Raw genomic sequence first — 27500 nt, forward strand, 5'->3', positions numbered from 1 at the left:
TTCTGTGGGGGAAATGTGATGGATGACAAAGGGAAAAAACCCTGTTTTGAGTATTTTCATAATTGAACCCGTTATAAAAATGAATGTGTTGTGTGATACATTTTAAATAAAGTAATAAAACATTTTCCCTGTGAAATTTACATGTGATAATAAGAACCCAAACCTTCACCCTCTTTTTTTTTATATTATATAATCTTTTTATTAATATTTTGTATATTTTTTATATATATATATATACAGTGAGTAAAATAAGTATTTGAACACTCTGATATTTTGCAAGTTCTCCCACTTAGAAATCATGGAGGGTCTGAAATTGTCATCGTAGGTGCATGTCCACTGTGAGAGACATAATCTAAAAAAAAAATACAGAAATCAACATGTTTGATTTTGTAACTATTTATTTGTATGATACAGCTGCAAATAAGTATTTAAACACCTGAGAAAGTCAATGTTAATATTTGGTACAGGAGCCTTTGTTTGCAATTACAGAGGTCAAACGTTTCCTGTAGTTTTTCACCAGGTTTGCACACACTGCAGGGGGGATTTTGGCCCACTCCTCCACACAGATCTTCTCTAGATCAGTCAGGTTCCTGGCCTGTCGCTGAGAAACATGGAGTTTGAGCTGCCTCCAAAGATTCTCTATTGGGTTTAGGTCTGGAGACTGGCTAGGCCACGCCAGAACCTTGATATGCTTCTTACAGAGCCACTCCTTGGTTATCCTGGCTGTGTGCTTCGGGTCATTGTCATGTTGGAAGACCCAGCCTCGACCCATCTTCAATGCTCTAACTGAGGGAAGGAGGTTGTTCCCCAAAATCTCGCAATACATGGCCCCGGTGATCCTCTCCTTAATACAGTGCAGTCGCCCTGTCCCATGTGCAGAAAAACACCCCCAAAGCATGATGCTACCACCCCCATGCTTCACAGTAGGGATGGTGTTCTTGGGATGGTACTCATCATTCTTCTTCCCCCAAACACGTTTAGTGGAATTATGACCCAAAAGTTCTATTTTGGTCTCATCTGACCACATGACTTTCTCCCATGACTCCTCTGGATCATCCAAATGGTCATTGGCAAACTTAAGACGTGCCTGGACATGTGCTGGTTTAAGCAGGGGAACCTTCCGTGCCATGCATGATTTCAAACCATGACGTCTTAGTGTATTACCAACAGTAACCTTGGAAACGGTGGTCCCAGCTCGTTTCAGGTCATTGACCAGCTCCTCCCGTGTAGTTCTGGGCTGATTTCTCACCTTCCTTAGGATCATTGAGACCCCACGAGGTGAGATCTTGCATGGAGCCCCAGTTCGAGGGAGATTGACAGTCATGTTTAGCTTCTTCCATTTTCTAATGATTGCTCCAACAGTGGACCTTTTTTCACCAAGCTGCTTGGCAGTTTCCCCGTAGCCCTTTCCAGCCTTGTGGAGGTGTACAATTTTGTCTCTAGTGTCTTTGGACAGCTCTTTGGTCTTGGCCATGTTAGTAGTTGGATTCTTACTGATTGTATGGGGTGGACAGGTGTCTATATGCAGCTAACGATCTCAAACAGGTGCATCTAATTTAGGATAATAAATGTAGTGGAGGTGGACATTTTAAAGGCAGACTAACAGGTCTTTGAGGGTCAGAATTCTAGCTGATAGACCGCTGTGGCGACCCCTAATGGGAGCAGCCGAAAGAAGAAGAAGAAGAAGAAGACAGGTGTTCAAATACTTATTTGCAGCTGTATCATACAAATAAATAGTTTAAAAATCATATATTGTGATTTCTGGATATTTTTTTTATGTCTCTCACAGTGGACATGCACCTACGATGACAATTTCAGACCCTCCATGATTTCTAAGTGGGAGAACTTGCAAAATAGCAGCGTGTTCAAATACTTATTTTTCCCTCTGTGTATGTGTGTATGTATGTATATATATATAATGTATGTATGTATGTAACTAACATAATCGGCGAATATACCTTATGAGTGCAGGTTTGGTGTGTGTGTGTGTGTGTGTGTGTGTGTGTGTGTGTGTGTGTGTGTGTGTGTGTGTGTGTGTGTGTGTGTGTGTGTCCTAATGAACTGGATTATCTCTGCATGCGTCTGTCTTCCTTCAAAGAGCAAAATCTGGGAATGTAATTAGACCGCTCTATTACCCCCTTGATCTTTATTCTCACTGCCCTGGAATTAAACATGCACAGTAAACGCTATTCAACATGCTTCTGCTAATAGACACCATAAAACACGTCCGTTTCCGAACTCGTGTCTCTCTGCATCGCCACTTCGTCTCCTCACATCTGTAAACGAGGTCCGTTTGAAGGTGCAGTGTGTTCCTCTGAGTGTGTTCCTCTGAGTGTGTTCCTCTGAGTGTGTTCCTCTGAGTGTGTTCCTCTGAGTGTGTTCCTCTGAGTGTGTTCCTCTGAGTGTGTTCCTCTGAGTGTGTTCCTCTGAGTGTGTTCCTCTGAGTGTGTTCCTCTGAGTGTGTTCCTCTGAGTGTGTTCCTCTGAGTGTGTTCCTCTGAGTGTGTTCCTCTGAGTGTGTTCCTCTGAGTGTGTTCCTCTGAGTGTGTTCCTCTGAGTGTGTTCCTCTGAGTGTGTTCCTCTGAGTGTGTTCCTCTGAGTGTGTTCCTCTGAGTGTGTTCCTCTGAGTGTGTTCCTCTGAGTGTGTTCCTCTGAGTGTGTTCCTCTGAGTGTGTTCCTCTGAGTGTGTTCCTCTGAGTGTGTTCCTCTGAGTGTGTTCCTCTGAGTGTGTTCCTCTGAGTGTTTTTTATTCCTTTCTCAATATTTGAAATGCTGTCAGAAATACCATTAGAACGTGTTGTACAGATAGAAGGAAAGAAAGGAGGAGGAGGAGAAAGAAGGGAACTAGAGGAAGCAGGAGACGTAGAGAAAAGAAAGCAAGGAGAAGAAATGGGGAGATAATTGGAAAGGAAGGGAAGGAGAAGAAGAGAGGGGGCCGGAGGAAAAGAAGACAAAAGGGAAAGGAAGAGAAAGATGGGAAGGAAAAGAAGAAAGAGAAAGGAGGAGAAATAAGGGAAGGAGGAGAAGAAAGTAAAGAAAGGTAGGAGGAGATAGAATTGAAGACAGTAATGGAGTAGGAGGAGATGAATGGAAAGGAGGAGGATAGAACTCGGAATGAAGGGGGAAATAAAGTAAAGGAGCAGATGAACGGTGAAGGAAGAGAAGGAAAAGAGGGAAGGAGGAAAATAAAGGGAAAGAAAGGAAGAGGGAGAAATAGGAGAAGGGATGAATGGAGGAGTAAAAGAAAGGAAAAGAGGAGAATATTACAGAAAACAGGGTCCTAATGTGGAAAAAAAGACGTTCAGATGTCCACAGACTTGTTTTGAGGACATTAAACGTAACTGTAAATGGATAAAAAAAAACTCCTAATAGAAGAATTCTCTCAGGTCAGTGTGGAATGGATGATTTCTCTTTCTCGCTCTCTTACAGGCCGCAGTCTGAGACCACAAAAATCCTTCACGACCAAGTGGACTCCCTGGAGAAACATCTCAGGTAATGGCTGAGTGAAGGACGGAGGGAAGGCCACGGCGAAATGAAGAAAGAAATGAAGCTCTTTGGGATGGAAGTGAAGAACGAAAAGACAAAGGGTTTCTCAGGGAGGTTCTCTGCTTGTTGTGGGGTTATTTTTTTTCTCTCCAGAAGTCAGGAAATGAGTTTAGTCTGGACGCTGTGGGTCTGCCATGCTGTCTCGTCTCCCGGTTTATTTTCAGGGTGTCTTACATCAGCGTCCTGCACCGTGTCGTTTTTTTTTTTTCTCTTTTTAACGCGACTCTTGAGAGGCGTTCTGAGACTTCACATCGCAATGCGTATAATTATTGTTGCGCTTGAAGGCTAAATTATATGCTTGGCAGTGATGAAAGTGTGTGTGTGTGTGTGTGTGTGTGAGGTCTAGTCGGAGGTGGGGTGATGTAAAATGACTGGGACAGTGCCCCTGACAGTCACACACATTTTAAAACTTAACACACACAAGCCCATGTTTATAAATCATTATAAGGGGACTGTTTATAAGTGTGTGTGAGCTGGTAACGATTTCATCAGAGCGACTCTACAGTGAGTAACTCATGGAAAAATTTGCACGCTGTAACACAAGTATTACGTTTTTCGATATTTTATATCAGACCAGAATTGTTGTTAAAGCGTTTTACAGAATTTTTTTACAGAAATAAAGAACAAAGCCTTGCATCGGCTTTATAGACTGTTATAATAATAATGAATATGATTGTGACATTTCCAGAACGCGATCATCCTCAGCGAGACTAGCGTTTCGATATGTCACATCGCCGTATTGTTAAAAAGGGGCGGGGCTAGTGACGTGAACACGTTACCTAGCCCCCGACTCCCCTCTCCTTTCACCTACGTGATGTCTCGCGGCACGGTATGGTTCCGCCGACTGTCCTGAGCGGTTTGAGGGGTCACATGTAAGTTGCGCTGTGTGAGGGGCGGGGCCTATGATGGCACGTGACACACCCATGTCTAAGCACGTATTTTAAGCATATTTCTGCTAATGGCTTCACATGACGTCACCATATTACCCACGATGCAACTCCATTCTCTGGGCTGAGTCCATTGACACGTCACACGTGTGTCGTTTTGTGACCCCGCCCACTTTGTTACCCCTACTGCCCTTTTCCCTCTAATTAGTGTGGCTGTTTGCTTAATAGAACAAGAATTGCAATAGGGTGTTTATTTCCTTGGTGCTTGGCCCCCGAACATTTTAATTAGTTCAATTCTGTTAATTGAACGGAACAGATATGTTTTAATTAGCGGCGTAAGTTGAGTCCTTATAAGTTGTAACGAGCGAAGAAAAACTCTGTGATGAAGGAGGCATGTTCGGGCCCTCGTATTATTATTATTATTATATTCTTTCATTTCTCTTGCTTTTTCTCCCCACCTCGCGGGTTCGATTACGCGTCCCTGTCGGTGAAATCATACCCACCCCCGCCCCACGCCTTTCACAGCTTTCGTAACGCCGCGGAGGAGTAAAGAGTTTTCCTGGCAACTCGAGGACAGATGGAGGGAGGAGGGAGTAAAAGACAGAATATAACGCGTATCAGTAAAGACGAGAGGAAGATGAGTGTCGGTGTTAATGTGTGTGTAAGCAGGAAACATCTGTGCTCTATGAAACATCTCGGTCCGTTCGCCCTCCTGCGCTGACTGATGAGACTCTGATTCATTTCAACTCATTTCGTTCCTAAATTGTACCTTTTTAAGCGTGTGTGTGTGTGTGTGTGTGTGTGTGTGTGTGTGTGTGTGTGTGTGTGTGTGTGTGTGTGTGTGTGTGTGTGTGTGTGTGTGTGTGTGAGTGATGTAACGGCGGATGGAAAGAATAACGAAGGGATTGTATGAGGATGGATAAGTGGATGAACTGATAAATTGATCAATAACGTATCGGTTTGATGGATATGGTTATGGACGAGTTGGTAATTAAACGAGTCGAGTGGCAGGAAGAATTGATTTGTCTGGAATCGCGGTTGAGGACGCAGGAATTATTTGGGATTTGGATACTGGATGAGATGAAGGTTTATTAATGGGATGGACAAATAAACGGGATTCACTGGAGAATTGACAGCTGGACTAATGAGGGATGATTAGACTGAATGGAGGATTAAATAGTGAATTGAGTTGAGGTTTGAGTGCAGATTAACAGGTTGTTTAATGATGATTGACGGGTTGATTGATTGGAGCATTGACAGGTTGATATACTGGTAGAGTGACTGGGAGTTTACATGGATGTTTAAAGTGGAACAGATTTATGATCGACTGGTTGGATTGAACGGATAATTGGGTGGATCGATTGAGAACGGATAGGTGGATTTTTTTTGGGTGGACGGGCCCAGTGTATCTTCTGGGTGGATCTTTTGGGTGGACTGGCCCAGTGGATCTTCTGGGTGGATTGAAAGCAATTAAATTAAAGGAAAATGGAAAGCGGATGTATTTAATGAATAAATGTAATTTTTTCATTATCAGTATTGATAGCTATATGAATTTTTGATACAGATGGATAATCTGATAGGTTGTTTTATTGAAAGGCAGATGGTAATGTGTGTGTGTGTGTGTGTGTGTTGCAGTGTTGCTGAGGTCCTGGAGAAGCATGGTCTACAGAAACCCATCTCATTCATTAGAAACAGTCAGAACAGCAAAGAAGAGGCTCACCAACTGATGGTCAAACTCACCCGCCATACTGGACGCAAGTAAGACACGCTCCAGATCATTTACAACATCACACACACACACGTCGAATGAAGTTCAACTTCATCCCAGAGGTGTTCAATAGGGTTTGAGCTCTATAGCAGATACACGAATTGAGATCTTCCACACACATCCAACCCATGTATTGCAGATCTTCATGAAGGTATCTCCATATCTTCATGGGATGTAATGCTGCTGCTGTTTATTATTATTATTATTATTATTATTATTATTATTATGCTGCTCTTTTGCTGTATTTTAGAAATCCACCAGTGAGTGAGAGTGTGTGGAGAGATCTACTGCAGGATCTACTGGACATGCAGAAGAACGTTTACACCTGTCTACAGCCCTCCACCTGCCACCAGGTACTGTGTACACACACACACACACACACACACCTGTTACACGTCTCATTAAACATGCATGTATGATGTAACACTTTCTACTCCATCCTGGAGTGGTAGACGATGGAATGATGATTGGTGGAGTGGTAGATGATGGAATGATGATTGGTGGAGTGGTAGACGATGGAATGATGATTGGTGGAGTGGTGGACGATGGAATGATGATTGGTGGAGTGGTGGACGATGGAATGATGATTGGTGGAGTGGTAGACGATGGAATGATGATTGGTGGAGTGGTGGACGATGGAATGATGATTGGTGGAGTGGTGGACGATGGAATGATGATTGGTGGAGTGGTAGACGATGGAATGATGATTGGTGGAGTGGTAGACGATGGAATGATGATTGGTGGAGTGGTGGAGGATGGAATGATGATTGGTGGAGTGGTGGAGGATGGAATGATGATTGGTGGAGTGGTGGAGGATGGAATGATGATTGGTGGAGTGGTGGAGGATGGAATGATGATTGGTGGAGTGGTGGAGGATAGAGGTAGCAGTGATAGAATTGGAGGAAGAGAATAGAGGGATCAGTGGTGGAAGATTGAGGGGATTTTAGATGGAGAACAGGAGAGGAGCAGGGGAGTCTGCATGGAACAAATATGACTGATCTTCCAAGGTGGAAGCCGACCTAATTCTCCAAGCTCATCCATGAATTTCAAGACTCTTGAGGATGGATAACTAGTTGAACATGGTCCAGGAGGACAGCATGAATCTTCTCACAGAGTTTTCTGCAGAATGTGCTGCTTGATGCCAGTTTGGAAAGTGGGTTTCTCTAGAATCTCTAAGAACGTGGTTGGAACGTGACCAGATGTTATGGATCCATTAATTATTGTGAGAAGGTCTGAAAACTTGTGGAAGGAGTTAAATCCATTGGGCTGGTGGTGGGACTGCAGGACTGGATGACTTGCAGAATCTATTGAGGAGAAGAAGAATTCTGTGTATGTTGAGTAGGAGCTTGATACCGGTGAAGATCTTTGAAGGTTCCGCAGAAGGTGGAAGATCAAAGTCGTTTTCTTTGATCTTTTGATTGACGCCTCTCTTCTTGCCGGAGTGCAGCAGTGTTTCTAATCAATTCGTCCAAACTCCAGTAAACGGACACAATTGCACCCCCCTGCCCCTCCCCCCAGGTGAGATGTATATTAGATCCGGCTCATTGGCTCGCAGACAGAGTGGGAGTTGATATTTCATTTGCGAGCGTAATTGGAGTTAAGCGCGTTCCGGCGTCGGGGATAACGCGCTCCGTGGATATCGCCTCCCATAATGGAGACTAATGAAGGCGCTCGTAATATCTTCTTCTTCTTTTTTTCTTTTTTTCGTAATGAAAACGCGGCGTTCGGATAATAAAATATTCCGAGTGTGTTTGCATCTCCTGTTTTATTTCCATCATCTCCGAAAGTGGGACGGGTCACGTTTTTATCGGGTCTGATCGAGCCGGGAGGAAAAGGAAGAAGATATTTCAATTTTTACATCTAATGAGATCATTTAATCTTTTTTACATATAAAATGACAAAAAATGTTGAAAAAATGTGTATTATTTAAAAACAAATGTAAAATATTTGTTAGGAATTTTTTGAAACAAAGTAAATTACTGTAAAATAAATATTTTTTTGTGAATATTTAAATGTGATTATATTCAGGATTTTTTATCCACATGCGGCTGGGAATTAGTTTTTGTCCCCTGTAGTTAATATCTGAGCTTTAAAGCGGTTTTCGGTTTTCCAGGCTGTTTCTAGTCATTTCTTCAGATTTGTGATGATCTGAAGGTCCTGCGTTCGTGTTCCTGAAACGAATGATTGTATATTATTTGTGTTTTTATGAGAGAACTGGAGAGAGAAGCTGGTGTGTACTGAGGTGAGATGTTCTAGTGGTTTGGTGTGAATATAAATACAGTGAGTTCTGTTTTATTCACCAGAAGCGTCTGAGCTGTGAAATCGTGCAGGTGTGAGACAGCAGATGGCACAGTGACATAAAGAACATCCAGTGTACCTGTGATACCTGAACACCTCCGAGCTTTCCTTTCATCTCTCTCCCTCTCTCTCTCTCATATACACACACTTCATTTCACTTTCCACCTGTGGCAGATGTTGTTCATGTTCATTTGTTCAGCGGTGTGTAGTTTGCTTTACTATTCGTGTGTGTGTGTGAGAAAGACGTTGAGACCGAGACAGACGGAGAAAAACAAATGCAGACAGAGACGGTGAGGGAGAGAGACGGAGGGACAGTAAGGAAAGAGAAGACTGGGAAATAGAGACAGAGACAGTGAGGGAGAGATACAGATGGATAGAGAGAGATGAAGACACACTCGGGGAGAGAGACAGATGGAGAAGGACATTGTGAAAGAGCGGAGTGATAAATTACTCTTCTGTTCCAGCACTTTTCTCTCCTTACTTTCACTTTACAGATTTAGATTTTACTCGCTATTCATTGTTCTTTTTTCACCCCCTCTTCTCTGTCGCCCCCTGCAGGTGTTTGTGGAGAGTTTGCTGTGTTCAGGTCGAGAGGAGAACGTTCTCCTGGCAGGTCAGTTGATGCAGTGCAGCTCCTCAGGTCCTGTTCCTCCTCTCGGCCCTGTGTTCCGTGTAAAAGCGCCCTGTGTCGCTTACGCAAGCAGCGTGGAGCTCGCGCTCGACTCCGCCCGGGAATACTTCAACTCCTCCTCCACACTCAACGACCCCTGCATCAACCTTGCAAGGTACCACCACACCCCACACCCTCTCAACACACCCTCTCACCACACCCCACACCCTCTCACCACACCCTCTCACCACACCCCACACCCTCTCACTCCACCCCACACCCTCTCAACACACCCTCTCACTACACCCCACACCCTCTCAACACACCCTCTCACTACACCCCACACCCTCTCAACACACCCTCTCACTACACCCCACACCCTCTCAACACACCCTCTCACTACACCCCACACCCTCTCAACACACCCTCTCACTACACCATCTCACTACACCCCACACCCTCTCACTACACCCCACACCCTTTCAACACACCCTCTCACTACACCCCACACCCTCTCACCACACCCTCTCACTCCACCCCACACCCTCTCACTCCACCCCACACCCTCTCACTCCACCCCACACCCTCTCACTCCACCCCACACCCTCTCAACACACCCTCTCACTACACCCCACACCCTCTCACCACACCCTCTCACCACACCCTCTCACCACACCCTCTCACTCCAACCCACTACACCCCACACCCTCTCACTACACCCCACACCCTCTCACTACACCCCACACCCTCTCACTACACCCCACACCCTCTCACTACACCCCACACCCTCTCAACACACCCCACACCCTCTCAACACACCCCACACCCTCTCAACACACCCTCTCACTACACCCCACACCCTCTCAACACACCCTCTCACTCCACCCCACACCCTCTCACTACACCCCACACCCTCTCACTACACCCCACACCCTCTCAACACACCCTCTCACTACACCCCACACCCTCTCACTACACCCCACACCCTCTCACCACACCCTCTCACCACACCCTCTCACTCCACCCCACACCCTCTCACTCCACCCCACACCCTCTCAACACACCCTCTCACTACACCCCACACCCTCTTACCACACCCTCTTACCACACCCTCTCACCACACCCTCTCACTCCACCCCACACCCTCTCACTACACAACACACCCTCTCACTACACAACACACCCTCTCACTACACAACACACCCTCTCACTACACCCCACACCCTCTCAACACACCCCACACCCTCTCAACACACCCTCTCACTCCACCCCACACCCTCTCAACACACCCTCTCACTACACCCCACACCCTCTCAACACACCCTCTCAACACACCTTCTCACTACACCCCACACCCTCACCACACCCTCTCAACACACCCCACACAATCTCAACACACCCTTTTACTACACCCCACCCTCTCAACACACCCTACACCCTCCCCACACCCTCTCAACACACCCTCTCAACACACCCTCTCACCACACCCCACACCCTCTCACCACACCCCACACCCTCTCACCACACACCACACCCTCTCACCACACACCACACCCTCTCACCACACACCACACCCTCTCACCACACACCACACCCTCTCACCACACCCTACACCCTCCCCACACTCTCTCACCTCACCCCAAATCCCTCTCAACACGCCCTGCACCTTCCCCACACCCTCTCAACACACCCTCTTACCACACCCCACACCCTCTCAACACACCCTCTCACTACACCCCACACCCTCAACACTCTCTCACCACACCCCACACTCTCTCACCACACCCCACACCCTCTCAACACACCTCCTCACTACACCCCACACGATACACCCTCCCCACACCCTCTCTCCACACCCTCTACCCTCTCAACACACCCTCTCACTACACCCCTCTCCACACCCTCTACCCTCTCCACACACCCTCTCACTACACCCCTCACCACACCCTCTACCCTCTCAACACACCTCCTCACTACACCCCACACCCTACACCCTCCCCACACCCTCTCACCACACCCTCTACCCTCTCAACACACCCTCTCACTACACCCCTCACCACACCCTCTACCCTCTCACCACACCCTCTACCCTCTCACCACACCCTCTACCCTCTCAACACACCCTCTACCCTCTCAACACACCCTCTCACTACACCCCACACCCTCTCACTACACCCCACACCCTCTCACTACACCCCACACCCTCTCACTACACCCCACACCCTCTCACTACACCCCACACCCTCTCAACACACCCCACACCCTCTCAACACACCCTCTCACCACACCCCACACCCTCTCAACACACCCTCTCACTACACCCCACACCCTCAACACACCCTACACCCTCCCCACACCCTCTCACCACACCCCACACCCTCTCAACACACCCTCTCACTACACCCCACACCCTCACCACACCCTCTACCCTCTCAACACACCCTCTCACCACACCCCACACACTCTCAACACACCCTTTCACTACACCCCACCCTCTCAACACACCCTCTCACCACACCACACACCCTCTCCACATACCACACCACACCCACTCTCCACCCCCTCTCTCTCTCGCTATCATTGTTTTTGTTTAAGGTTTTTGTTACTGGTTCTGTTCCTGGAGTGATGCTTTTGCACTCAGATGTAAAGTAGGACAGTAATCAGGCCATCATCTACTGATGACCAAACCACAGTCTAAACACACACACACACACACACACACACACACAGACACACACAGGTAAATATTAATCTTAATATTAGTATAATGTTAGTATTAATGAGCAGTGGCTGATTGTGTACAAAAACTAAATATCTTCAAAAAGACCTAAAGCATGTGTGTACACACACACACACACACACACACTAAAAGGACAGCATAAGTATAGACTCGGGACTTTAATAGACAAATGGAGAGTAAACAAACTTGCAGGTTAATGTCAAAATAATTGAAGCTGCCAGCGTGTGAGCGGAGAGAGAGATGGAGAGAAAGGAACTGAGAGAGAGAAAGAGATGGAGGGAGAGAAATATTGAGAGACTGAGGGACTGAAAGTGTGATGAGAGATAAACAGTGGGTTCCTGGGTTTTAACTCACACTATACATTTTGTGTAAAAACCTCCACTCACTTTAATCTCCGTGCCTCGTGCTCGGCCTCTTAGTGTGTGTGTGTGTGTGTGTGTGTGTGTGTGTGTGTGTGCGCACAAATCCATTTCCTCCATCGTTTACTCCTTGATTACCTGCAGTCATCTTCTGCGTTGGGTTTTGTTCGGTGCGTCAGCAGAAATCAGCAGCGTGCAGTTCTGCAGCTCTGGAGTGCACATGAGCAGGAGGAACGCTGGATCTCAGACCTGGAACTCCGAGTGACCTGCATACTGTTTCCTTTCAGCTCCATCATCACTGCTCCATCATCACCCAGGCTTCAGTGTAACAAGTGAGGTGGAGCAGGACGCAATGTGGCTTTATTTTAACTCCTGAACATCTCCATTCACTCTTATTAGAAGCTCCATTCTTCTGGGAAGATGTTCCACCAGAACGTATGGAGATTTGTGCGAGATTTCATTTAGCCATTTAGTAAAGTCAGGTTCTGATGTAGGTGAGGAATTGAGGAGGTCCTGGGTGGTGTTCACGTTCATCCCTGAGGTGTTCAGCAGACACACACATCCAACTCATAAAAAGCAGATCTTCATGGAGCTGGATTTATGCACATGGCTGGAACCAGTTTGAGTCTCCGAGTTAAAGTGAAGAGAAAAACTCATCCGTGTGTTTGTTTTCTCAGATCTTGTCTGCAGCTGATCACAGATTGTCCTCCTTCAATCCAGGAAGAATTAGACCTCATCAGTGCTCTCTCTCGACTCGAGGAGTTCGGGGTGAAAGTCCTGCCTTTACAAGGTAACATCCATCTTGCTATCAAGAAGATCAGAGACGAGGTTGGAGGAGTTCTTCTAGTGCAGGAAGTAGAAGAAATTCAGGATATGGAGGAAGTTTAGAACGTGGATGTAGTGGAGGAATTTCTGCTAGTGGATGAAGTGCAGGGCTTTCATGAAGTGGGAGAAGTTCAGAAAATTGTAGTGGAGAAAGTTCAGGAATTGGAAGAAGTTTGAGACGTTCTGGTTGTACAGGGAGTTCAGAAAGTGGGAGTAGTGAAGAAATTTCTGGTCGTGGAGGAAGTTCAGAAAGTGGAGGTTGTGGGAGATGATAAGGAAGTGGAGGTAGTGGAAGATGATGAAGTGGTTACCTTGAGATGTTACCTTAAGGAAGTGGAAGACGTTAAGGAAGTGAAAGATGATGAGGTAGTGGTGGTAGTGGAAGATGAGGAGGTAGTGGAAGAAAATGAGGAAGTGGAGGTAGTGGAGGAAGTGGAAGATGAGGAGGTAGTGGAAGAAGATGAGGAAGTGAAGGTAGTGGAAGATGATGAGGAAGTGGAAGTAGTGGTACTAGTGGAGGAAGAAATGAAGGAAGTTCAGAGTAGTTTGAAGCAGTCAGAAGTCAAGTGTTTTCTGGAACTTTCATTCGAGTGAAAGCAAAGAAAATGATGATAATTACTGAAGTGTCCACCAGGAAGCACGTCATTAAACAGCAGCTGTCAGCGTCTCCAATGTGAAAGTCATTTGTGTCTCGGTATTGATGTCGTCTTTGTTTGAATAAATGGCTGTACGGTCAGCACTCTGTTTTTCTTTCTCTTCAGCGCTTTAGTGGTTGAAAGGCCATTTTTTCCTCCTGACACGAATAAGCAGCAGCGAAGCTCCAATTTCACGAGTACCGAAATTACAGCAATAACACGTTCCTCGGGAAACGGTCTGGGATTTGTCCGGATTCATCATCCGTGACGTTCCTGATGGGTATTAATCACTTTACAGGAGATCTCACTCTTTTCCTTTCTGTTTTTTTATCCTCGGCTGATTGATTACGCTCCATTAAAACATTAAAGAGACAAAGAGGCTGCTCTCTGAGTTAAGGGAAAAATGCCTTTTTGTCATCAGCAGAACGACGGACTGGAGGCGTTTCAGCAGAAGCTTTTGGAGCGTTTAACGCTTAACATGGGGCTGTCAGGCAGAAAAAGCCACAGCGCTAAAAGGAAAGAGACGATGCATTTAAAAAAACATTGACAGAATCTCTGGTTTATCGTCGTTTTTCCTCCTCCTGAAATTTCAGGCGAACGGCGAAGGCTGAGAATACATCAGTTTGGCTTCGATTCATGCTTCTCTTTCGCCACATTGATATTCAAGGACCTGCTATTTACCCTCGAATTTCTCTGAGTGTCGATGCAGGGAGTAGGAGAGTGAGTCAAATTGGGAGTCAGAGTCTCAGGGAATCAAATTGCGAATCAAAGAGGGAGTCCGAGACTCGGAGAGTGAGTCAAAGAGGGAGTCCGAGACTCGGAGAGGGAGTCCGAGACTCGGAGAGGGAGTCCGAGACTTGGAGAAAGTCAGAAAAGCAGTGGGCGACTCGAACAGGGAGTCGGAGAGTAATGAGTCAGAGTAGTAGTGAGTAAGAGGGAGATAAGGAATGACCATTAAATTACAGATTCTATAGGTATTATAAAGGTATTGTGTAGGTTCACATTGTTCTTGTGAGTGTAAAGTCCTCCAGCACTCCTGCTGCGCTACACTCAATACATTTCTGTGATGAAAAGATGAATATGAATCAATAGATCTGAGTTTTGGCTTTGGCTGTGACACTTCCACTTCATTTTGCAGGTGATTCAGAATACTGGAACCTGTGACAGATGTTGTCCAGATATGTCCTGGATATATGACTGTCTCCTGGGCTTAAGCGCTGTGCTCTTTCTGTGTCTGCAGTGCGACTGCGTGATGACCGTCTCTCGCTGATCAAGGAGTGCGTCTCTCAGTGTTCCACGGCTTATAAACAGTCCACCCTGCTGCTGGAGCTGGCCAGGCTTCTCCGGGTCTCAGGTAAACGTGCACACCTTCCATAACGCAACAACCACCGAGGTGAAACTTCACTGTTCTAATGTCAGAGTCTCAAAGTCCGACGCTATGCTCCGTTCCTCAGCCTCCATCCAAGAACCTATCAGGGGAGATCTAAATGATTTTATTGCCAAAACAAAAAGTTTTTTTCCGGAGCCGTCCCGTCTCCCCAGACTATATTTGGAACACGTCGGAGACGGCGGTCTTCCGAGACGACTCGGATTCCTGGCCCGAGACGTTCATTTTTTTATGAGTGTAAAGAGGATAAAATATCCAGCTCGTACACGCATTGATGATGCATGTTTATTGGTTTAGTGCAGATCGAGTTAGGAGTCCATTACACCAGGAACAGATTTGAGAGAATTGATTTTCAGTCCAGTTCACTGCTGATGCTGTTCGAGGGTCTGATGAGCGAATGTCACGTGTGTGTGTGTGTGTGTGTGTGTTTATAGGTGGTGATGAAAGCCAGAGGAAGGGGCAAGTCCTCACACTGTTGGCCGAACAGGCTCTACACACACACGCCTACAAGGCCTCCTACATCCACTGCCAGGACCTGATGGCTGCAGGTAGGTTTTATCCACAGATGTAGGTTTCATCCATAGTTCTGGTTGGACAATTTATTCAATTTGTATTATTTGTTATATGCGTTTACAAATGACTATAAATAAAATACAAAAATAAGTGAGTACACCCTCAGTGAACATGTCAAAAACTTCTCCACCTTCTGCTTGAGGAGCACCACGTCGGTTCAGTCCAGTTTCTGAAGGGCGGCATCATGTTCTGCTTCAGACTGTCACAGTACATGTTGGAATCCGCAGAATGAACCTGCAGCTCCACGGTACCAGAAGCACTCATGCAGCCCCAGACCTTGATGCTGCCACCACCACCATGCTTTTCTGTAGGCAATACACAATTTTCTTGGTTCTTCTCACCATCTGAGCCAAACAAGTTTATCTTCGTCTCATCAGACCATGTGACATGGTTCCAGTGATTCATGCTCTTGGACTTGGACGTCTTCATCAAACTGTTTGTGGGTGTAAGCTTCAGAAGAGGCTTCCTTGTTGCAGTGTGCGGCTAAATGTGGTGTGTGTGTGTGTGTGTGTGTGTGTGTGTGTGTGTGTGTGTGTGTGTGTGTGTATAACAGCGAGCGCTAATCTCTGACTGTTATCGGCAAAAGCTCCCAATAAAAGAGTGATGGAAAACGGTGTAACCTTTCTTCTGCATCATCTCTCTTTTTTCCTCTCCTCTTCTCTTTCTGTCTCTCTTCCTGTCTCCAGGTTACAGTCAAGGTTGGGATGTATGTTCTCAGCTGGGTCAGTGCGAGAGCTACACTCATCTCTCGGCTCGTCAGGAGCTCATGGCATTCGCTCTGACCCACTGTCCTCCTGCTAACATCCAGAACCTTCTAGCAGCTTCCAGCTCTCTGCAGACTCAGGTGTGTTTCCGTGTTTCCTCTAACACGCATTTCACACGTTTCTTTCCCCATGGTTTCCAACTGCTGCTTACGATAGATAGAACGCAGGTTCCATAGAGCTACAGGATCTATTGATCCAAATGGCAGCAAGGTCACGGCAAGGTCAAATATGTTGTTTTAATTTAAAAATATATTTCTTTAATTTAAATATAATTTGCATATTTCTCACTCATAATTGATTAATTGATGGGTTCTTCAAAATGATTACTTCACTTGAACTTGGAGACCCAAACCTCTTCCAGCTTGACACAAAGTGCACAAAGCTAGTTCCATGAAGATCTGCTTTCCATGTGTTGTGTGTGTGTGTGTGTGTGTGTGTGTGTGTGTGTGTGTGTGTGTGTGTGTGTGTGTGTGTGTGTGTGTGTGTGTGTGTGTGTGTGTGTGTGTGTGTGTGTGAGTGGAAGATCTCAAGTGGCCTGCTGTAGAGCTTCAACCCTATCGAAGACCTTCAGGATGAATCTGAACCTCACCTACATCACTTTACTAACGTCCATACGGTTGAATGTGATCCTGCAAATCGCCACAAAATCTTGTGGAACATCTTCCCAGAAGAGTGGAGCTCATTATAAGAGCGAATAGAGACTCGATATGGAATGTAGATGTTAAGAAAGAAGCAGATCGCAATCAAAGCATTGTTTGCACGTGTTACTTCTCCGTGGGGTTTGGAAGCGCGAGTCTGCTGGGTGTTAAACACGGCCTAAAACAAGGAAGTGAAATAACACTGAATCATTTATACTTAACGAGTCCTTACAGAGACGTCGAGTCACAACGGAGAGACGTCCCGCAAAGTACATAAACTTGAAATAAACACCTTTTGAATATTTAATTCTTTGTTTCATTTAAGATTCTGTACCAGGCAGTAAACTACAAGATGGACTCGTCACAGGCCCAGGGAGCCGGCGCCGACCCGGATCAGGTAACAGTCTGACTCTTTCTGTTTCTGTTGTTCAAATAAGGCTTTTAAAGAGGTCTGTTAATACACACACATCTTGTAGCGTGTAGTATTTCTCCAGGTTTGAATACTGCATTGTGATTGGCTGAATGAGTTCAGGTGTGAATGGTGGATTGTGATTGGCTGAAGGAGTTCATGTGTGAATGGTGGATTGTGATTGGCTGAAGGAGTTCATGTGTGAATGGTGGATTGTGATTGGCTGAAGGAGTTCATGTGTGAATGGTGGATTGTGATTGGCTGAAGGAGTTCAGGTGTGAATGGTGGATTGTGATTGGCTGAAGGTGTTCTGGTGTGAATGGTGGATTGTGATTGGCTGAAGGTGTTCGGGTGTGAATGGTGGATTGTGATTGGCTGAAGGAGTTCGGGTGTGAATGGTGGATTGTGATTGGCTGAAGGAGTTCGGGTGTGAATGGTGGATTGTGATTGGCTGAAGGAGTTCGGGTGTGAATGGTGGACTGTGATTGGCTGAAGGAGTTCGGGTGTGAATGGTGGACTGTGATTGGCTGAAGGTGTTCGGGTGTGAATGGTGGACTGTGATTGGCTGAAGGTGTTCGGGTGTGAATGGTGGATTGTGATTGGCTGAAGGAGTTCGGTTGTGAATGGTGGATTGTGATTGGCTGAAGGTGTTCAGGTGTGAATGGTGGATTGTGATTGGCTGAAGAAGTTCAGGTGTGAATGGTGGATTGTGATTGGCTGAAGGAGTTCAGGTGTGAATGGTGGATTGTGATTGGCTGAAGGTGTTCAGGTGTGAATGGTGGATTGTGATTGGCTAAAGGAGTTTAGGTGTGAATACTGGATTATTGGATGGAGATGCAGCACAGAAGCTTTCTGACCAATCAGAAGTGAGAAGTTGTTAATTAACACTTTTACCTGCAGTGTATTTTATTAATTGTTCTGCTTCAGGCTTTAATATGAACTCAGATGTTATCCTCTGTATGATTGTAGCAGGGTGGAGGTGGAAGGTCTGGTGGAGGTTCAGTCTCTCAGTCTTCAGCACTTCTCCAGCGAACCACCGCCCGCACCCTCGAGGTCCTGACCACCACCACCATGAACACCAAGGCCGTGCTGAACACCATCAGTGACTCCCAGTGGTGGAAAGACTCCATCAGCTATCTCCGCCCCTTACACGTACGATTTAAACCAGCTTTTTTGTCTCCCGATCGTGAACGTCACTTAGACGTCTCCTAATCACGGTATGTCCTGTCCCTCGTCAGGGTCAGGATTCGCAAAACGTCGGAGCGGCCAATCAGAACGCAGGGCTCGAGATGCAGGGCTGCAGCCCGTTCTACAAGGAACTTTTTGAGGAACCGTATGTCGACCTGGTGAGTTCCTCCGTATACTTCAGTCACCTTCCAAATACGCTAAATGTTAGGACACCTCTGGAAGCCACGCCCCTTTTACAAGCCTGAAAACGTGTGTGTGTGTGTGTGTGTGTGTGTGTGTGTGTGTGTGTGTGTTATTTAGAGGGATGACGCGTACTCTTCCTATGACTACGTCCCTCACGAGGACTTTGCAGAAGTTTTGCTCCATACAGGAAAGTTAGCTGAGACCAGGAGTGAGGGAGAGCAGCTGTTTCCTGCCACTGAAGGTAACCTCGAATATTACAGGGACAGAGAGAGTCTTCCTGTCCTCCTTTCTTTATTCCTGTCCTCCTTTCTTTTTTCCCTTTTTTCTTTATTTCTCAATCTATGCTCTTTCTTTCTTTTCCTGTCCTCCTTTCTTCCCTCCCTCTTTCTTTTTTGTTTTTGTTTTTCTTTCTCAATCTATTCTTTCTTTCTTTCTTTCTTTCTTTCTTTCTTTCTTTCTTTCTTTCTTTCTTTCTTTCTTTCTTTCTTTCTTTCTTTCTTTCCATTAAGCTTCCATTTCTTTCATCCTTCTCTCCCTATTTCCTTTATGCTTTCCTTTTGTCTTTTTCTTTCTTTCTTTCTTACTTTTCTCTACTTCCACCCTACTTTCTTTTCTTTCTTTAATTTTTTACCCAATTGTGAGATTTCAAAAATTGTCTATCTTTTTATTTTTTTTACTCTCTCTCTCTCTCTCTCTCTCTCTCTCTCTCTCTCTCTCTCTCTCTCTCAGTTTTGCTCCAGTTGGCGAGTGATGCTTTTCCCCGGGACATGACGCTGGCTTTGGCCTATTTGCTCGCGCTGCCTCAGGTGAGTTTGTGTCTCTGTGTGTATCTGAGTGTGTGTGTGTGGGAGTTTGTATTTGTCTGTGTTACATGTAAGTTTAAATGAGTGTGTGTGTGTGTGTGTGTGTGTGCATCTGTGTTACATGTACGTTAAAATGAGTGTGTGTGTGTGTCTCTCTCTCTCTTTTCCTCTCTGTTGGAAGTGTGTTTGAAGTGTGAGTTTAAGTTGTTGAAACAGACTGGGGGAGATTTGAAAGGGAAAAGTGAGAGGAATGTTAAACAGCTCTGTGTGTGTGTGTGTGTGTGTGTGTGTGTGTGTGTGTGTGTGTGTGTGTGTGTGTGTGTGTGTGTGTGTGTGTGTGTGTGTGTGAGAGCTTCAGGCTCACATGAATTAACCCCAGACTCAGGCTGTGTACTGACTTTGTTGCTTTGCCAAGAACATTGTCGGCTTAAGCATGTAGTGCAGCAACACACACACACACACACACAGACACACACACCCAGAGAGACACAGAGACACACACACAGAGACACAGACACACACACACACACACACACAGCAGAGAATTATCACACTGCTCCATCCTATAACTGAGCATCCGTAATCCCTGAACGTGCAATTTGTAAACACAATGATTTTTTTTCTCCTGGTTTCATCTCTCCATTTTCCTCTTCTCTTCCCTTCTCATCTCTTCATCTCCTCTTATCTTGTCTCATTATCTCTTCTTTATATCTCTTTTTGTCTCACGATTTCTCTCCTCCTCATCTCTTGTTTCGTCTCTTCTCCCCTCATCTCCTCTCGTCTCCCCTCCACTCCTCTTCTACTCTCTTCTCATCTCTCGTTTCCTGTGGTGTCTCCTCTTTTCTTTTCATCTTTTCTCCTATTTCTTGTCTTTTCCATCTTTTCTCTTCTTCTCTTCTCTCTCCATATCTATTCTAATCTTCTCTCACCTCTTCTTTTTTTCTTCCTACTGTATCTCTTCTCTCATTTCGTTTCTTCTCCCCCTTTCTCTTCTCTTCCTCCTTACCCCACCTGCTTCTCTATTATTCCTTTCTTCTGTGGTCCTGCCATGTAATTTATTTTTTTTATTTCTCCCCATCCCATGTTCTCTCTAACCTGCTATTATTTTCTCTTTGTTCTCTATTACCTCCCCCCCCCCCTTCATTTGTCTTGTCGTGTGTGTGTGTGTGTGTGTGTGTGTGTGTGTGTGTGCGCGCTCATATCCCAGCAGAGCACAATAATGAATAATAATAAATCCTGTTTGTCTTTCAGGTGTTGGACGCAAACACGTGTTTTGAGAAGCAGCTTCCTTCAGCTCTGTCTCTCCAGCTGGCTGCGTATTACTACTCCCTTCAGATCTACTCCCGTCTGGTTCCCTGCTTCAAGAACAAGTGCAGCCCCTTGTACAGGGTAAGCAAACCAAGCGTTCTTCTCATCCGTGTAGTCAGTTTCCTTCTGAGAACATCACTGACCGCTTCAACTCATCAACTGGGACGTGGTCATGATATAAAGGTGATGATCCACGGCTGAGTGTGAGAACTTACACCGTTCAGGTTCTTCACCTCGAGACGTTCTTCACCTCCACATCGTGCACCAACATCCTAGAGCTACACACACCTGGATCACCACCTTATTACATCATAACATGAAGATGATCTCGACAGTTTCCTGATTATTATTAATTATTTATTATAATTGTTCATTTTCATTATTATTATTATTATTATATATTTTGTATTTAAATTAACATGTAAAGTGTATGATAAAAAGGTGTGTGTTTGTGTCTGTGTGCGCGTGTGTGTGCGCGCGTGTGTGTGTGTTAATGACCTTGTTACGTCTGTGCCACTTTTATTAGATATCAGGTGCGTCTTAATGAGTCACATGGCACCTGCACTGACTCCATGATGGAATGTGTGTTAAACTGAGGATGAAGTGATGATCTCTCCTTTACACACTCTCTCTCTCTCTCTCTCTCTCTCTCCATCCCAAAGTCTCTCTATCTTTAGTTCTTTTTCATCTTTTCTTTCTCTGTATTTCCCTCCATTTTTTTTCCCCCTCTTTTTTTTTCTTTCTTTTTCTTATCTTTTTTCCTTCATTTCTCTCTATCTACATCACCCCCCCCATCCCCCCCTCCTTTGGTTTGTAACGAGGAGAGCTCGTTAGCGAGACCCTCAGCTGTGTGTTTTTGCAGTTCCATATCTTATATCATATTCTCTTCTCTCTTTGTCTCTTTTCATCTCTTCTTGTCTTTTCTCTTCTCACCTCCACTTCTTATCTCTTCTTCTCCACTCTCTTCTGATCTTTTCCGATTTACCGTCTTTTTTACTATCTCCTCTTGTCTTTTCTCTTCTCCTTCATTCACTCTTCTTATCTTTTCTTCTTTTCCTTCTACTCTCTTCTTTTCTTTTTCCCTTCTCTCATCTCCCCATGTCTATTATTTTCCCCTTTCTTCTCTTCTCCTCTTTTCTCTACTCTTCTGCCTTCAGTCTTCTCATTTCTTGTATTTCTTCATCTCTTCTTATCCTTTGCTCTTTTTGTCTCCGTTAATCTCTTCTCCTCCTTTCTTTACACTTCTCCATTCACTCTTCTCATCTTTTCTCCCTAGTCGGTGTGTAACGAGGAGAGCTCGTTAGCGAGACCCTCAGCTGTGTGTCTTCTCATCAGTAGTCTTTCAAACCCTGTTAGTGTGAGCGCATGTTAGCGCAGGTGCTAAACTCCTGTAGCGCGAGTGACATCACCGGTATTAAATACAATCTCAGGGGTGTTCCACTGTAATATAGAGCTCCTGAGGACTTTAGCAAGGTCCTGACATTGTAAATAGTGTGTGTGTGTGTGTGTGTGTGTGTGAGAGTGTATCACACACACATTCTCCTCAAGTCAGTACCTGCGTTTGAAACCTACAGCTTCTTGATCCCTGTAATCGCATCTAAACCCCTTCATGCCCTTTAATTACCCCCAGGATAATTAATATAATAATGAATAAAGATCTCCCTCTAACAGCGAGCAACACGTTCCCCAAACATCTGCTTGAACGTCTGCATGAACATCCGTGATCTACTGAAGCTTGGCAGGAAGTCGATCCTCTGACCGGCATTATTTAGTTTATCACGCATATTAATTAGGACAGAACCAATCAGCGCTGATGATCGTGACCACAGCTCGTTTATTTATTTAACCATGTTCTGTGTTCCTCCTCCCTCCGTGTGTGTGTGTGTGTGTGTGTGTGTGTGTGTGTGTGTGTGTTTGTTTTCAGGCCGATCCCAAGGACCTGATTCGCCTTGTGACGGATCACGTGACCGAGCGTGAGGGATGTGATTGGGGGGATAAGGAGCTGGAGGCTCTGATTGGTCAGCTGCATCTGTACAGCGAGCGTCTGAGGGACTTCACTCAGGCCCAGGTGCTGCGAGGACTCGGACGAGGAGTGGACGTGCAGCGCTTCAGCAACGACCCTCACTACAAGAAAGAGACCATCCTCGGCCTGGCTGAGTGTGTGCAGTGTGTGTGTGTGCAGTGTGTGTGTGTGTGCAGTGTGTGTGTGTGTGCAGTGTGTGTGTGTGTGCAGTGTGTGTGTGTGTGCAGTGTGTGCAGTGTGTGCAGTGTGTGCAGTGTGTGCAGTGTGTGCAGTGTGTGCAGTGTGTGCGTGTGTGCAGTGTGTGTGTGTGCAGTGTGTGTGTGTGTGTGTGTGTGTGTGCAGTGTGTGTGTGTGTGCAGTGTGTGTGTGTGTGTGCGTGTGTTGTTCACAAGTAGTCTTTAGTAGTATTGCATATTGTAGTGTTTCTGCTAACAATATACTGTGTGTGTGTGTGTGTGTGTAGGACGTTAGATGAGAGTGTGTATGGGATCTCTTGCTCCTTGGCTCAGCGTTACAGTATCCCGCTGTGGGAGGTTTATATGACACATCTGGAGTTCCTCTTCACCGACAGTGGGTAAGAACACACACACACACACACACACACACACACACACACACACACAGATTCAGGGAACAGTTATGGAGGAAGAGAGAGATTGATAGAGGGAAGGGGAAGATGGAGAAAAGTAGAGAAAGAAGGAGAGAAAGAAGAGATTGATTGAGAAAAAGGGAGAGGGAAGAGAAGAAAAAAGAGAGCAGAGTACAATAGAGCAAAATGTAAGAGAGACTTTAATAATAGTGTGTGTGTGTGTGTGTGTGTGTGTGTTGGGGGTACAAACATTTGCACTTAACTGTAATCTAATGTGATCCATTTTAAATAATTAAATAATAATAATGAACTAATCAGATAATTATACAAAATAAATAATTAAAAACAAACCAGAAACACACACACACACACACACACACACACACACACACACACGTTTGCTCTCTCTCTGTCCCTCCCTCCCTCTTTCCCTCCCTCCCTCGTTTTCTCTTGTTTATGTGACTGTGATTGTTTTGATTTATTCCTGTATAAACACGTCTCAGCAGCGTCTCAGCACCGTCTCTTCTCTACAGCAGATTAAGCGTATAAACCAGTTACCTCGTGTGATTTTCTTTCTTTCTCTCTCTCTTTCCTTCCCTTCGAGGCTCACTCTGTTCTCATTAGCATGCAGGAGCATTTGTTTTCCTCCCTCTTTCTCTCCCTCTCTCTTTCTCTCTCTCTCTGCATTACATCCTGAAACAAGAAAACACTTTTTATAATCTCCCTTTAATTCATCTGCACACTTCATATCTGCAGCCCTGAATTCCACCACAGGCTCCGCTGCCAAACCTCTTCATTTACACTCAAACTTCTCCTTTTCTTTCCTTTTTTTATTCTCTTTCCTTGATTTTCTTTTCGCTTTGTTTGTTTGAACAAAATGGTCTCGTTACAGCCAAGGAAACGCAAACGTGTAAATATTTGCCGCACTGCGATTATTTCCAGCGGCGAACGTGTTTTTTGTTGTTGTTGTTGTTGTTGCAAACACTGTATGGCCGAAAGTTTGTGGACACGTGACCGTTGCTATGTGCGTGTTTGCTCTTATTATAAACTCCACTTTTCTGGGAAGATGTTCTACTAGATTTGATACTGGAGGTGAGGAGTTGGGGATCCAGTTCATTTCGAGAAGAACCACATACGGGTGGAGAAGTCAGGGGTCCGAATACTTTTGGCTGGATAGTGAATTTTTCCTTGTTTTGTAATCAGGGTTCTTTAACAATTGATGTGCCTTAATTAGTGTAAAATATTATCCTTTAAGAGACCGGAACGAAAACACACACACACACACACACACACACACACACACACACACACACACATCTCTCATTGTCCTTCCTACATCTCTTTCTATCTCTTTTCCTGCTCTCTTTCTCATTCAATCTTTCTCTTTCCCTCTCACAGCCTCCATCACTCTCTCTCCTGTTACCTCTTTCTATTTTTCTCTCAGCATCTTTCTTCCCCTCCCTCTCTCTCTCTCTTTTTCTCTCTCTTTCTCTCTCATCTCAATCGATTTCTCTCCTTTCTCAATCTCTCACCATCTTCCTTTCTCTATTTCCCTCTCTTAGCTTTAATATCTTTCTCTCTCTCCATCTCCATCTCCCTCTCCCTCTCCATCTCCCTCTCCCTCTCCCTCTCTCTCTCTGGACTGAGGGAAGTGTTCCTGCAGCGAGTGAAGTGTCATCCATTAAAAATGAACAGAAGCCTACAGAGATTTTCCTCCAGAGCTCTTTAGGTTCCTAACATTCCCAGAAAGTTTCCTGTCTCTGTGTTTGCGCTTCTTCTCGGCCTCAGCTTGTGTGATTAGTAAAGAAAGGTGACGCGGGACAGCGGAGACGACGACGACTTGTTCATCTCTTGTTCTACACATTGTTTGAATTCTCTTTTTCTTTTCCTCTTCCACTATGGGAGTGAACCCTGATGAACCCGACAGCCAGAGCAGGTCTGTGGTGTAATTTATTAATAGCTGGGCTCTGTACAACATTCCCACGTGTTAGCATCGGAGCGCCGTTTCCCAAAATCTGTTCATCTTTCATTTAGAGAAGAAAAAAAAAAAGACACGGACATTAAATATAGATGGTCCAAGATTTCAGTCCCCGTCCCCCAAACAAATAATCAGCAATGTTTCAGAGATGAAGGGACTAACATAGAAACTGGTAAATGCAGACTGATAGACAGAGACTAACAAAGATACTGGTAGACAGAGTTCTACATTTAGAGACTGGGAGACACTCAGACAGACAGACAGAGACTCAGACAGACACTCAGACAGACAGACAGAGACTAGCTCTGAGATACAGACCAGGACAGACTGACAGACATGTATGTTTTGTGTTACCCCGTGTCCTCCTCAGAACTCTCAGTTCTTATAAATTCACGTGTCGTGTCGTGTCTCTTTCTTTCCTCTCAGACTCTCCACTAAAGAGATTGAGAGCCGCAGCGAGTCCTTGGGCGTTTTCCAGACCCTGAAGTCTGAACCCCAGGCTTTCTACACACACATGAGCAAGTACGTGTACCCAGGCATCGCAGGTGTGGACCTGCAGCGTCTGCTCTACTACTACACACTGCTGGAGGGCTGCTCATGCTCCAACTACCTTCCTCCATCCACCATGAGCCCCGACACACACGTCAAACTGCTGAAGAAGCTGAAGGCCGTCGCTAACGGTAAGTTTGACCCACACTGGGGTAACAGTGATGCATGGATTATTGGTGTGATTGAAGCCACTGACAGGTGACGTGAAGAACACGGAGTATCTTATGATTGTCTGGAGGCAGAGTAATTGGATGGACGGAAAAGATCTGACCTTGATATGTGTGGTGTCTAGACTATGTCTAGACAGCATCTCTGGTTTAGCCAATATGTGGGGTTTTGTACCTTCCGAACGTGTTGGACATTCATGGACACTTCAGGTTAATTGATGAGCAAAGGCTTGACATTGCATTCAGCAGGCATGCTTATCCAGAGGGCCTTTATCAAGGGCCCCACAGTGGGAGCGTGGCACTGCTGGGATTTGATCTCATGACCTTCCTTTCTAAGCGACGTGCAATTATCTCCTTCATACAACTGAGCAGTTGAGGGTTAAGGGCCTTGCTCAAGGGCCCAGCAGTGGCAGATTAATTGTGGTGGGATTTGAACTCATGACCTTCCAATCCAAAGTCCAACACCTTAAACGCTGAGCGACTTACAATCATCTTCATACAACTGGCAGCTCGATGGTTTTGGGATTTGAACTCACAACCTCTCAGATCCAAGAAGTCCAAAATCTTAACTACTTAGGTGTGTAGGCATGGCTTACCTGGAGAAGAGATGGCACCAGGATGGAGCCGTGGAGGCAGATGTTCTGCTTAGAAACCTTTGGTCCATATGGATGTTTCTCTGAGCATTGTCTCTGAGCTTTATGTTCCACAATGCAACAAGTGGTTCAGGAACATTCTGAGAAACATCACATAGCGTCAGATCTTAATTTGATTGCAAGGAACATGCTGGTGGACAAGTCTGAAGGCTCCACGTTACATTTACTGCTCACGTCTCAGTGCCAGACCTCCCACGCCTTCAGAGGTCTTGATGGGTCAGAGGTGTTCTGCAGGCGCACGAGGAACTGGAACTGTAAACGTACCTATTGTATACTGTTGCGAAGTTTCCCGAAGCCTCGTTCCTGCCCTCATAACACCTCAAACTCATTATTCTTTTTAAATGCAAATGATGGAAATCTACATGATTATAACTTTTAAAACAAAACCAGCAAAACATCTCAGGGAAGGCGTCGAGAAACTTTTCTCCCGAACTCCAACTTCCTCCTTGACCATTTCCTTCAGTTTTAACCTGCTCGCTTTTATTTCAATTTTAAATCAGCTCGTTCGCTTTTTTATAAAAAAAGAACAATATGTTCTAGATGAACAGAACCTTGTTACGACGAGCAAAAACTGCAGGTTCGGTACCTGCCTGAACAAACGCGTCAAGCCGCGACTCCTAA

The 27500-nt window shown here is 45.4% G+C and overlaps 1 protein-coding gene across 2 annotated transcripts in view; it reads left to right on the top strand.

Annotated features, from left to right (window-relative positions):
* The window catches only part of nbas (NBAS subunit of NRZ tethering complex), an 89117-nt gene that overhangs the window by 22910 nt on the left and 38707 nt on the right, over positions 1-27500 (top strand). Inside the window, exons 27-43 of one of the 2 annotated variants that reach the window (XM_083535669.1) lie at positions 3429-3491; positions 6068-6190; positions 6451-6553; positions 9057-9283; positions 12885-12997; positions 14908-15021; positions 15489-15602; positions 16314-16471; positions 17355-17426; positions 18408-18590; positions 18677-18784; positions 18927-19050; positions 19539-19615; positions 20864-21001; positions 22845-23077; positions 23407-23517; positions 25937-26190. In XM_083535669.1, coding sequence (XP_083391795.1) covers positions 3429-3491; positions 6068-6190; positions 6451-6553; positions 9057-9283; positions 12885-12997; positions 14908-15021; positions 15489-15602; positions 16314-16471; positions 17355-17426; positions 18408-18590; positions 18677-18784; positions 18927-19050; positions 19539-19615; positions 20864-21001; positions 22845-23077; positions 23407-23517; positions 25937-26190 — 2315 coding nt within the window. The remainder of the gene's footprint in view (positions 1-3428; positions 3492-6067; positions 6191-6450; positions 6554-9056; positions 9284-12884; positions 12998-14907; positions 15022-15488; positions 15603-16313; positions 16472-17354; positions 17427-18407; positions 18591-18676; positions 18785-18926; positions 19051-19538; positions 19616-20863; positions 21002-22844; positions 23078-23406; positions 23518-25936; positions 26191-27500) is intronic. The other variant, XM_083535670.1, reaches the window with a different exon arrangement.

Source organism: Silurus aristotelis (assembly GCF_946808225.1).
Source record: "Silurus aristotelis genome assembly, chromosome: 29".
In the NCBI taxonomy this organism is placed as follows: domain Eukaryota; kingdom Metazoa; phylum Chordata; class Actinopteri; order Siluriformes; family Siluridae; genus Silurus; species Silurus aristotelis.